The sequence below is a fragment of the Dendrobates tinctorius genome, unplaced genomic scaffold (genome assembly GCF_039654945.1).
Source record: "Dendrobates tinctorius isolate UK_male_01 unplaced genomic scaffold, ASM3965494v1 ptg000130l, whole genome shotgun sequence".
Classification (NCBI taxonomy): Eukaryota; Metazoa; Chordata; class Amphibia; order Anura; family Dendrobatidae; genus Dendrobates; species Dendrobates tinctorius.
The window spans coordinates 5,584,141-5,596,148 of NW_027361798.1; the positions used below are offsets into that span (position 1 = coordinate 5,584,141).

Below are 12,008 nucleotides of genomic sequence, written 5' to 3' on the forward strand. Positions count from 1 at the left end.
GCACACCGCCCTGTCCTCCTAGACCGCCGTCCCCCCCAGACCCCTCTATACTGCCCAGACCACCATCCTGTTCACTCCAGACCCCTTTATTCTCCCCAGCCCACCACCCTGTCCCACTCAGACCCCTCTATACTTCCCAGTCCACCACCATCCCCCTGACTCTACTGTCCTCTTCACCCTTCGATCCTCCTCACCACATCATTCTGCTCTCTCCAGACCTCCCTGCCGCCACCCAGGACCCTTCTGTCCTCCTTGCCACATCATCCTGCTCCCATCCACCCAGGAACCTTCTGTCCTCCTCACAACATCATCTTGGCTCCTCCAGACCACCCTGCTCCCACCCAGGAACCTTCGGTCCTCCTCACCACATCATCCTGCTCCCACCAGACCACCCTGCTCCCACCCAGGAACCTTCCGTCCTCCTCACCACATCATCCTGGTTCCTCCAGACCACCCTGCTCCCACCCAGGAACCTTCCGTCCTCACCACATCATCCTGGTTCCTCAAGACCACCATGCTCCCACCCAGGAACCTATCTGTCCTCCTAGACTCCCTCTGTTTGCTGATACTGAAAGAACATGTGGGGGTCATGGCTGCACCATAGTCAGTGGTCACCTGCTGGTCTCCAATCCTCTGGGAACATTCTTTGATGGGGTCTTTGTCCAGGGGGCTGCGGATCTTGCTGACGGTGCGGGCCTCACAACCTTCTAGCTGCAGCTGGATGTTCTTGAGTTGGGAGATGTAGTTCTTACACGAGCTCTCGTCCTGCTCTCCTGAAACACAATGTCACACACACCATGAGACAGCTCGAGACCTCCTCACCTCATGGCCACCGGTCCCGTGGCTTCTCCCCCTGGTCACCTCTCTCCAGGCTGCGCAGCAGGGTCTCGTATTTCTGGGTGCAGGAGCTATACTCTCTCTCGATGTTCATGCGGTCGTCTGGGTGGAAGTTCTGAGAGTCCTGGCTGTCACGCATGAAGTCCTGGTAATGGCTCTCCAGGTTTCTGAGGACCAGCTTATACTCCTCTGACGTCATGCTCCGAAACTGCAGGGGATGGAGACGTCAGTGTGTACAGGGGCGACGAGAGGACAGGATGTGACGGGACGTGACTGCTCGCTGTGCGGCAGACTGACCGTGACGAGTGTCCAGGACTGGATGAGCTGAATGTCGCGCAGCAGGTACTGGTAGGATAGGAGGCTCTTCAGGTCGATGTGCAGACGCTGCCACAGGGTCAGCAGGCTCTGGTGGCCGCTCTCCAGCCTGCCACAAGACAACACAATGAGCACACCGTACCGAACACAGCCGTCCTACCGTACACAGGACGCGCCATCACCTGCTGACAGCGTCCAGCGCCTCCTTGTTGGGTGGAGGGACGACGAAGCAGACGGATGGCACCACGGAGTCACTGCCCCCCGTGTTCAGCACCTTCCACTTGTCCGGTTGAGAGTTGTTAATCAGCAGACACTCGTCGCCTTTATGTATCGTGATCTGTAAGGAAACCAGACGGTTAAACTGTCATTCCTGGAGCTGAACACAGCAGCAGTCTCCGTTTGTTACAGTGTATCAGTCTGAAGTTTATTTCAGTGGTAGATGGCTGGGGTCCTTTCCCCCATGGCAGCCCCCTGAACGGAGCAAGGGTCAATCATGTATCCTCCCGAGTCCACGGCTCTGGGGCGGGACAGCGGCAGGAGCGTGCAGCCATCACTAGAGGGCGCTGCTCACTGCACCATTATATTACGTGACATCTAATATGGCACCACATTATTCGGCCTGGTGATGAAGGGGTTAGCCACGGTGGGCTGTCACGGAGGGCACACGCTCTCTGCCACACTCCAGGACATTATCCACACTCCATGTGTGTGCTCTTTATCCGCGGGTCTATTACTGCAGGACACGCAATCGCCTTCATCCACATAGCAGATCGGTTCCACATTCACGCGCCCCCCACCCCAGGGACATGGTTGTTTGTGGTCACACATGGTCTCCTTCACATTTACACACGCATGCAACTTTTCTGCCCATGCCAAAAGCCACGTGTGTGGGTATATAAGTGGCAGTGATGGCATGGCTGTGCAGCGGTGGGGCCCCCATGATGCAGTGGTGGGGCCCCTCCGATGATCACAGGTGGGACCCTGGTTGTCCTGGAGCCATGGCTGGGCAGCAGTGGGGCCCCTCTGAGACTCACAGGTGGGGCCCTGGTTGTCTTGGAGCCATGGCTGGGCAGCTGCAGGTATCCGCACCTATGATGCTGCCCCCATGGTTCAGCTGTGGGGCCCCTCTGAGACTCACAGGTGGGGCCCTGGAGCCATGGCTGTCCTTACCTCCATCTGCTTGTAGTCACACACCGCCTGCACTGGCTGCTGCCCTTTGGGAGGATTGGCCGGGTTGCGAGGCTTCAGCTGCACTATGGTCTTTGCCCGCTTGGTGAGGCCGGAGATTTGCCCCTTGTACTCGTTCAGCTGCTCCTTCTCATCCTGTGGGAGACAGTGGTGTCACAGCGGCTCACAGCCCGTTGACCATCACACTCCGCATCTGACCAGGCGCCCATGTTACATGCCCAGATGCCGGTGGGACACTGGAGGTGCAGTATTCTCCGCACTCGGGCTCCTCATGGCAGGTGGAGGCACTTACCATGATGTCCTGCACCAGGTCCTCCAGCCGCGTGACAGTGATGGAGCGGTCACACGTGTACTTCCTGCGCATGTTCTCCTGAAGCTTCCTGAGATGTTCCTCCGCCTCCTTAACATCTGCAAAGTACTGTCCAAGTAGAAGGGAAAACATGAGCCTCCGCTGTCACAGCCACCGCAGCAGCAGCTTCACATTCTCCACGTGTCATACCTGGAAGTAGGCCGTGTTCTCCTTCAGGTGAGCCTCGATACAGCAGCAGAGCTGAAGCATCCAACTCCACTGCGTCTGCAGCGCGGCCTGGAAAGCCTGGCGGAGAGAGCGGGGGCAGCGGTCATCGAGGTGTCTCACTGTGCTGTGCCCCACACCGTTCAGTGTCCCATGCCGCGCCCCGCATTGTGCAGTGTCCCACATTGTGCAGATTCCTTGACCGTACCCTGCATTGTGCAGTGTCACACGCAGTGCCCCACATTGTGCCGAGTCCCACACCGCGCCCGGCATTGTGCCGAGTCCCACATTGTGCAGTGTCCCACGCAGTGCCCCGCATTATGCAGTGTCCCACGCAGTGCCCCGCATTATGCAGTGTCCCACGCAGTGCCCCGCATTATGCAGTGTCCCACGCAGTGCCCCGCATTATGCAGTGTCCCACACAGTGCCCCGCATTATGCAGTGTCCCACGCAGTGCCCCGCATTATGCAGTGTCCCACGCAGTGCCCCGCATTATGCAGTGTCCCACGCAGTGCCCCGCATTGTGCAGTGTCCCAGATTGTGCCGAGTCCCACACCGTACCCTGCATTGTGCAGTGTCCCATGCAGTGCCGAGTCCCACACCGTACCCTGCATTGTGCAGTGTCCCATGCTGTGCCGAGTCCCACACCGTACCCTGCAATGTGCAGTGTCCCACGCAGTGCCCTGCATTATGCAGAGTTCCACACCGTATCCTGCATTGTGCAGTGTCCCACGCAGTGCCCCGCATTATGCAGAGTTCCACACCGTACCCTGCATTGTGCAGTGTCCCACGCAGTGCCGAGTCCCACACCGTACCCTGCATTGTGCAGTGTCCCACGCAGTGCCCCGCATTATGCAGAGTTCCACACCGTACCCTGCATTGTGCAGTGTCCCACGCAGTGCCGAGTCCCACACCGTACCCTGCATTGTGCAGTGTCCCACGCAGTGCCCCGCATTGTGCCGAGTCCCACACCACGCCCCGCATTGTGCCGAGTCCCACATTGTGCAGTGTCCCACGCAGTGCCCAGCATTGTGCAGAGTCCCAGACCGTACCCTGCATTGTGCAGTGTCCCACATTGTGCCGAGTCCCACACCGCGCCCCGCATTGTGCCGAGTCCCACATTGTGCAGTGTCCCACGCAGTGCCCCGCACTGTGCCGAGTCCCACACTGTGCCCCGCATTGGGCCTCATGTCGCACCAGGACACGTCCCCACATTGTTCCCCCATCTTATGTTCCATAAACCATGGACCTCAGAAGGAGCAACATCTGTTGGCCAAAGACACATCCTCACCTCCACTGTAGATTTACCAGGATGATCTTCACGGAGGAGTCGGTCGCCCATGCTCTGAATTTCCTTTATCTTTTTTTCCTTCAGTTCAAGCTCCCGCATTAAACCCTGCAGAGATAGGTGGGTGAGAATGTCTCAGGCGGGATTCTCCAAAATCGGTCTTCACCCCAGAGTTTTCTGCTCTCCACAGCACATCTGAACTAATCTGCTCGTTTATACCTTTCCCCACAGACCCGCCACTCTCTGCTCGCTCCAGGACCTTCCATCTCCTTGGTAAACCTGAATGTGACGTCCATTATTGGGACAGACATTAGGTCCTAACATGCCACTCCCGTTAACCTGGAAATAATCCCAAGGAGCTGATCTCTATCATTGTCCTCTTCTGTTTCACCATTATCTCATCTCCATTATTAACAGTTATTGTATTGCTCCTCCTATTACTCAGACCCTTTGCTTCATCTACAGAACGTCGCCTCCTGTCCAGAATGTCGCCTTCTGTCCAAAAAGCGTCATTCCATCTCCAGAACGCTTCATTCCATCTCCAGAACGTCCCCTCATGCCATGAATGTCTTCTCCTCTCCTGGACTCTTCATTCCATCTCCTGAATGTCTGCCCACCTCCCAGACCTAGCTTTCCACCTCCCAAATATCCCCTCATCTCCTGAACGCCCCCATTTCTCCTGGACCCTTGCTTACGGAGTAGTTGTCTTTTTTGCTAGTCATGTTGGTGTTACGGTCGCTCCAGTCGAAGTTCACTTCTTCCTCTTCCTTATCGTTCAGCCACATGAGCTCTTTGGTTGCAGCGGCCACAAACGCGTGGAGGCTTTCCAGGTTTCGCAGTCTGGCTTTGGAGGAGTTCTGGAAAGAGATGGAAACCCTCAATGACCATGAAGAATGAAATGGCAGCAGTTGCCTGAGACCCCCAGACACAGCCCCCGGAACTCACCAGCAACTTGGCATATAGTAAATCCAGTTTTCCCAGATATTCCTGATAGTTTCCCCGTGTCCCTGACATGTGAGCCTGGACACAGAAGACATGTCAGACATTATATAAGAGGCAATGTTTGTGGAGTCACATGTTTATTGCCTACATCACCCCCCACCCATGAAAACATTTGGGGTCACCATCATGAGGACAGTCACCTCGTCAGCCCGCGCTCGTTCAATCTTTGATCTGAACTCGTTGATGGACTGGTGCAGGCCGCGGTGACTGCCGAGCTGCGACTCTACGCTGGGGAGATCGGAGCCCCACTCTGCCGAATTGATGCGTTTCTGGTTCTCTTCCACCCAGCCAAGCAGGTCCTGGAGGTAGCGCAGGGTGACCTCATCCACGTCTTGGCGGACGGACTGCTGCGTCACGTGGGTGACTTGGGTGATGACCTGGGAGGCTCCAGACTTTATCCGCAGGTTGTACTCTGTGCGGATGGCGACCAGGCGCTCGTGCAGGCGGTAGACTCTGAAAACACAAACATCTAGAATGAGACCTGTGGGGCGTCCGTTACTCTGCGCCGACGAATCTGATGTCACACCCGTCATCTCTGAACACACACTCCTCCAGAAGCCCCTCCATCCTGGTCTGCTGGATACCTGCGATACATCTGCTCGCCCTGCGGATGGCGTCCATCTTTAAGTGCCTGCACATCGTTGAAGAGTATCCGGATCATGGCGTCAGCCTTGTCCAGGTCCCGCTCGATGTCTGCGGCCCGCTGAAGAGGCTTTCCAGCATTCAGGAGGCGGATATTCTGGAAAGACAGAGGTCATTACAGCAGAGCTTCACCCCTGCCCCCAGCACAAACGGTAACAGCAAGCCTCCTTAATTAATACATCACTCGAGTCACCGGAGAATGAGAAGTTCGGAACATTTGGCGCTAATGCGCTGCAGCAGTGGCAGCCGGCACTCACCGTCTGCAGTAAGGCGTCCGCCTGGTTCAGCTGCTCCTCGCACAGTCCGGACTCCATCTGCAGCTTGCTGACGATTCTCTGCAGACGCTCCAACCTGTGACGAGAGACAAATGACAGCGGAGCCCTGACATCTGCATATGTACAGAGGGGCGTCCCCCGCGGCCACAGAGGGGCGTCCCCCGCGGCCACAGAGGGGCGTCACGTCATGCATCCTGCAGTCACCTCGATCAGACACTGCACCAAATGTCCCCTGGGTTCCCACCAATACAAGAGGTCCAGAGATAGTCCATTTATGGAAGGTTTTCTGGTGTGCACCCCCTACTGACAGAGCCCCAGGGGGGGCCCGCCAGTATCAGGTATACCCCGGGTGGGTCCGCCAGTACCAGGTATACCCTGGGGGGATTGCCAATATTCGGTATACCCCGGGGTAGCCTGCCAGTATCATGTAAACCCCGGGGGCCTGCTAGTACCAGGTATACCCCGGGGGGTCCCCTCCAGTACTAGGAGTCAGTCTGTGCTGCTAGGCTGTCACAGCATTACTTGGAGGGCACAGAATGCCCTCACTTAGGGCCTGTCCTCAACATGCCCCCAATTATACCCAGCATCCATGGTCACTAAGCTTGTGACCCGAGCGGCAGAGGAGCAGACGATCCGAGTGCTGGCGCTGAGCGGATGACGGGTGTCCTGTTCTCTCAGCCTCACCCCACACTAGAGCCCTCTAATACAGAAGGATGTCCCGTCCAGCTTCCCACAGCTGCGCAGCAGAGCAGACATCAGTGCTTCCACAGCTGCGCAGCAGAGCAGACATCAGTGCTACCACAGCTGCGCAGCAGAGCAGACATCAGTGCTACCACAGCTGCAGCGCAGCCGGAGTCTGTCACAATGGTCTGCAGGCCCCACCTCCGCTGCAGAGCGTCTCACCTATCCTGCGCTTCCTGCAGGCATCCCGCTTCCTCTTACAGACACCACTTCTGAGCAGAGGAAGGAGCCGCGCTGCCCTCCTCCTCCTCATCACGAGCCGAAAGCAGTGCTGGATCTAATTACTTACAGCGTGACTCACACAAAGTCACAAACCCTCAGCCTGTGATTGTGGGAAGGCGGCCGGACCCCACCCAGGGGAGAACCCCAATTGTAAAGAGAGGAGGGTGGCCGGACCTCACCCAGAGGAGAACCCCGGCTGTAAAGAGAGGAGGGCGGCCGGACCTCACCCAGAGGAGAACCCCGACTATACAGAGAAGAGGGTGGCCGGACCTCCTCTCGAACCCTGACTAGACTATACAGAGAAGAGGGTGGCCGGACCTCCTCTCGAACCCTGACTATACAGAGAAGAGGGCTGCTGGCCCCCACCCAGAGGAGAACCCCGACTGTACAGAGGAGGGCGGCCGGACCTCACCCAGGGGAGAACCTCGACTGTACAGAGAGGAGAGCGGCCAGACCTCAACCAGGAGAACCCCGACTGTACAAAGAGGGCGGCGGCCGGACCTCACCCAGAGGAGAAACCCGGCAGTACAGAGGGGAGGGCAGCCGGACATCACCCAGAGGAGAACCCCAGCTGTACAGAGAGGAGGGCGGCCAGACCTCACCGAGAGGAGAACCCCGACTATACAGAGAAGAGGGCAGCTGGATCCGACCCAGGTGAGAACCCCGACTGTACAGAGAGGAGAGCGGCCGGACACCAACCAGGGGAGAACCCCGACTGTACAGAGGAGGGCGGCCGGACCCCACCCAGGGGAGAACCCCGACTGTACAGAGAGGAGAGCGGCCGGACACCACCCAGGGGAGAACCCCGACTGTACAGAGAGGAGAGCGGCCGGACACCACCCAGGGGAGAACCCCGACTGTACAGAGAGGAGAGCGGCCGGACACCACCCAGGGGAGAACCCCGACTGTACAGAGAGGAGAGCGGCCAGACACCACCCAGGGGAGAACCCCGACTGTACAGAGAGGAGAGCGGCCGGACCCCACCCAGGGGAGAACCCCAACTGTACAGAGAGGAGGGCGGCCGGACCCCACCCAGGGGAGAACCCCAACTGTACAGAGAGGAGGGCGGCCGGACCCCACCCAGGGGAGAACCCCGACTGTACAGAGAGGAGAGCGGCCGGACCCCACCCAGAGGAGAACCCCGACTGTACAGAGGAGGGCGGCTGGACCTCACCCAGGTGAGAACCCCGACTGTACAGAGAGGAGAGCGGCCGGACACCACCCAGGGGAGAACCCCGACTGTACAGAGAGGAGAGCGGCCGGACACCACCCAGGGGAGAACCCCGACTGTACAGAGAGGAGGGTGGCCGGACCCCACCCAGGGGAGAACCCCAACTGTACAGAGAGGAGGGCGGCCGGACCCCACCCAGGGGAGAACCCCGACTGTACAGAGGAGAGTGGCCGGACCCCACCCAGGGGAGAACCCCGACTGTACAGAGAGGAGGGCGGCCGGACCCCACCCAGGGGAGAACCCCGGCTGTACAGAGGAGGGCGGCCGGACCTCACCCAGGTGAGAACCCCGACTGTACAGAGAGGAGAGCGGCCGGACACCACCCAGGGGAGAACCCCGACTGTACAGAGAGGAGAACGGCCGGACCGCACCCAGGGGAGAACCCCGACTGTACAGAGAGGAGGGCGGCCGGACCCCACCCAGGGGAGAACCCCGACTGTACAGAGAGGAGGGCGGCCGGACCCCACCCAGGGGAGAACCCCGACTGTACAGAGAGGAGAGCGGCCGGACCCCACCCAGGGGAGAACCCCGACTGTACAGAGAGGAGAGCGGCCGGACCCCACCCAGGGGAGAACCCCGACTGTACAGAGAGGAGGGCGGCCGGACCCCACCCAGGGGAGAACCCCGACTGTACAGAGAGGAGGGCCGCCGGACCTCACCCAGGGGAGAACCCCGACTGTACAGAGAGGAGGGCGGCCGGACCTCATCCAGGGGAGAACCCCGACTGTACAGAGAGGAGAGCGGCCGGACCCCACCCAGAGGAGAACCCCGACTGTACAGAGGAGGGCGGCTGGACCTCACCCAGGTGAGAACCCCGACTGTACAGAGGAGGGCGGCTGGACCCCACCCAGGGGAGAACCCCGACTGTACAGAGAGGAGGGCGGCCGGACCCCACCCAGGGGAGAACCCCGACTGTACAGAGAGGAGAGCGGCCGGACCCCACCCAGGGGAGAACCCCGACTGTACAGAGAGGAGAGCGGCCGGACCCCACCCAGGGGAGAACCCCGACTGTACAGAGAGGAGGGCGGCCGGACCCCACCCAGGGGAGAACCCCGACTGTACAGAGAGGAGGGCCGCCGGACCTCACCCAGGGGAGAACCCCGACTGTACAGAGAGGAGGGCGGCCGGACCCCACCCAGGGGAGAACCCCGACTGTACAGAGAGGAGAGCGGCCGGACCCCACCCAGAGGAGAACCCCGACTGTACAGAGGAGGGCGGCTGGACCTCACCCAGGTGAGAACCCCGACTGTACAGAGAGGAGAGCGGCCGGACACCACCCAGGGGAGAACCCCAACTGTACAGAGAGGAGAGCGGCCGGACACCACCCAGGGGAGAACCCCGACTGTACAGAGAGGAGGGTGGCCGGACCCCACCCAGGGGAGAACCCCAACTGTACAGAGGAGAGTGGCCGGACCCCACCCAGGGGAGAACCCCGACTGTACAGAGAGGAGGGCGGCCGGACCCCACCCAGGGGAGAACCCCGGCTGTACAGAGGAGGGCGGCCGGACCTCACCCAGGTGAGAACCCCGACTGTACAGAGAGGAGAGCGGCCGGACACCACCCAGGGGAGAACCCCGACTGTACAGAGAGGAGAACGGCCGGACCCCACCCAGGGGAGAACACCGACTGTACAGAGAGGAGGGCGGCCGGACCCCACCCAGGGGAGAACCCCGACTGTACAGAGAGGAGGGCGGCCGGACCCCACCCAGGGGAGAACCCCGACTGTACAGAGAGGAGAGCGGCCGGACCCCACCCAGGGGAGAACCCCGACTGTACAGAGAGGAGAGCGGCCGGACCCCACCCAGGGGAGAACCCCGACTGTACAGAGAGGAGGGCGGCCGGACCCCACCCAGGGGAGAACCCCGACTGTACAGAGAGGAGGGCCGCCGGACCTCACCCAGGGGAGAACCCCGACTGTACAGAGAGGAGGGCGGCCGGACCTCATCCAGGGGAGAACCCCGACTGTACAGAGAGGAGGGCGGCCGGACCTCACCCAGGGGAGAACCCCGACTGTACAGAGAGGAGGGCGGCCGGACCTCATCCAGGAGAACCCCGACTATACAGAGAGGAGGGCGGCCGGACCTCACCCAGGGGAGAACCCGGACTGTATGAAAGAGCGGAACCAACCAGCACGTGCATGGTAGAAAAAGTGTCTTGTACATGGAGTTGTGGGAACCCGACATTCACTGATGACAGGAAACAGGGGGGCTTGGGGCTCCTCTCATTCTCTGCAGTGACCGCAGACATGAGTCATGGAGGAAACTCCTGCACTGAACAAATGACGAATCTGCGAAATCCTCCCATCACCAAGACAAACACCAGTAACTACACAGTGCAGGCAGAGACCACCACATCAAGAGCAAGACCTCCATATATGTCTCCAGTAATGCCGCCCCATATATATATATATATATATATATATATATATATATATATATATATATATATATATATATATATATATATATATATATCCCCGCAGACACAGCCCCCCATATATACATCTCCATACACAGCCCCCCATATATATATCCAGACACAGACCCCCATGTACAGTACAGAGCAAAAGTTTGGACACACCTTCTCATTCCAAGAGTTTTCTTTATTTTCATGACTATGAATATTGTAGATCAAAACTATGAATTACCACATGTGGAATTATATAATTAACAAAAAAGTGTGAAACAACTGAAAATATGTCTTATATTCTAGGTTCTTCAGAGTAGCCACCTTTTGCTTTGATTTCTGCTTTGCACACTCTTGGCATTCTCTTGATGAGCTTCAAGAGGTAGTCACCGGAAATGGTTTTCACTTCACAGGTGTGCCCTGTCAGGTTTAATAAGTGGGATTTCGTGCCTTATAAATGGGGTTGGGACCATCAGTTGTGCAGAAGTCTGGTGGATACACAGCTGATAGTCCTACTGAATAGACTGTTAGAATTTGTATTATGGCATGAAAAAAGCAGCGGAGTTAAGAAAAACGAGTGGCCATCATTACTTGAAGAAATGAAGGTCAGTCAGTCCGAAAAATTGGGAAAACTTTGAAAGTGTCCCCAAGTGCATTGGCAAAAACCATCAAGCGCTACAAAGAAACTGGCTCACGTGAGGACCGCCCCAGGAAAGGAAGACCAAGAGTCACCTCTGCTGTGGAGGATAAGTTCATCCGAGTCACCAGCCTCAGAAATCGCAGGTTAACAGCAGCTCAGATTAGAGACCAGGTCAATGCCACACAGAGTTCTAGCAGCAGACACATCTCTACAACAACTGTTAAGAGGAGACTTTGTGCAGCAGGCCTTCATGGTAAAATAGCTGCTAGGAAACCATTGCTAAGGACAGGCAACAAGCAGAAGAGACTTGTTTGGGCTAAAGAACACAAGGAATGGACATTAGACCAGTGGAAATCTGTACTTTGGTCTGATGAGTCCAAATTTGAGATCTTTGGTTCCAACCACCGTGTCTTTGTGCGACGCAGAAAAGGTGAACGGATGGACTCTACATGCCTGGTTCCCACCGTGAAGCATGGAGGAGGAGGTGTGATGGTGTGGGGGTGCTTTGCTGGTGACACTGTTGGGGATTTATTCAAAATTGAAGGCATACTGAACCAGCATGGCTACCACAGCATCTTGCAGCGGCATGCAATTCCATCCGGTTTGTGTTTAGTTGGACCAACATTTATTTTTCAACAGGACAATGACCCCAAACCCACCTCCAGGCTGTGTAAGGGCTATCTGACCAAGAAGGAGAGTGATGGGGT

General features: G+C 57.9%; 1 protein-coding gene across 22 annotated transcripts in view; it reads right to left on the reverse strand.

Annotated features, from left to right (window-relative positions):
• The window catches only part of PLEC (plectin), a 475,125-nt gene that overhangs the window by 16,147 nt on the left and 446,970 nt on the right, over positions 1–12,008 (reverse strand). For all 22 annotated transcript variants that reach the window (XM_073543308.1, XM_073543309.1, XM_073543307.1 and 19 more), the window contains 13 exons: positions 6,044–6,137; positions 5,729–5,883; positions 5,285–5,597; positions 5,088–5,162; positions 4,838–4,999; positions 4,146–4,250; positions 2,840–2,935; positions 2,633–2,758; positions 2,323–2,475; positions 1,335–1,489; positions 1,135–1,261; positions 862–1,045; positions 616–773 (listed from right to left, as the gene is read on the reverse strand). In XM_073543308.1, the coding sequence (XP_073399409.1) occupies positions 616–773; positions 862–1,045; positions 1,135–1,261; positions 1,335–1,489; positions 2,323–2,475; positions 2,633–2,758; positions 2,840–2,935; positions 4,146–4,250; positions 4,838–4,999; positions 5,088–5,162; positions 5,285–5,597; positions 5,729–5,883; positions 6,044–6,137 (1,903 nt within the window). The remainder of the gene's footprint in view (positions 1–615; positions 774–861; positions 1,046–1,134; positions 1,262–1,334; positions 1,490–2,322; positions 2,476–2,632; positions 2,759–2,839; positions 2,936–4,145; positions 4,251–4,837; positions 5,000–5,087; positions 5,163–5,284; positions 5,598–5,728; positions 5,884–6,043; positions 6,138–12,008) is intronic.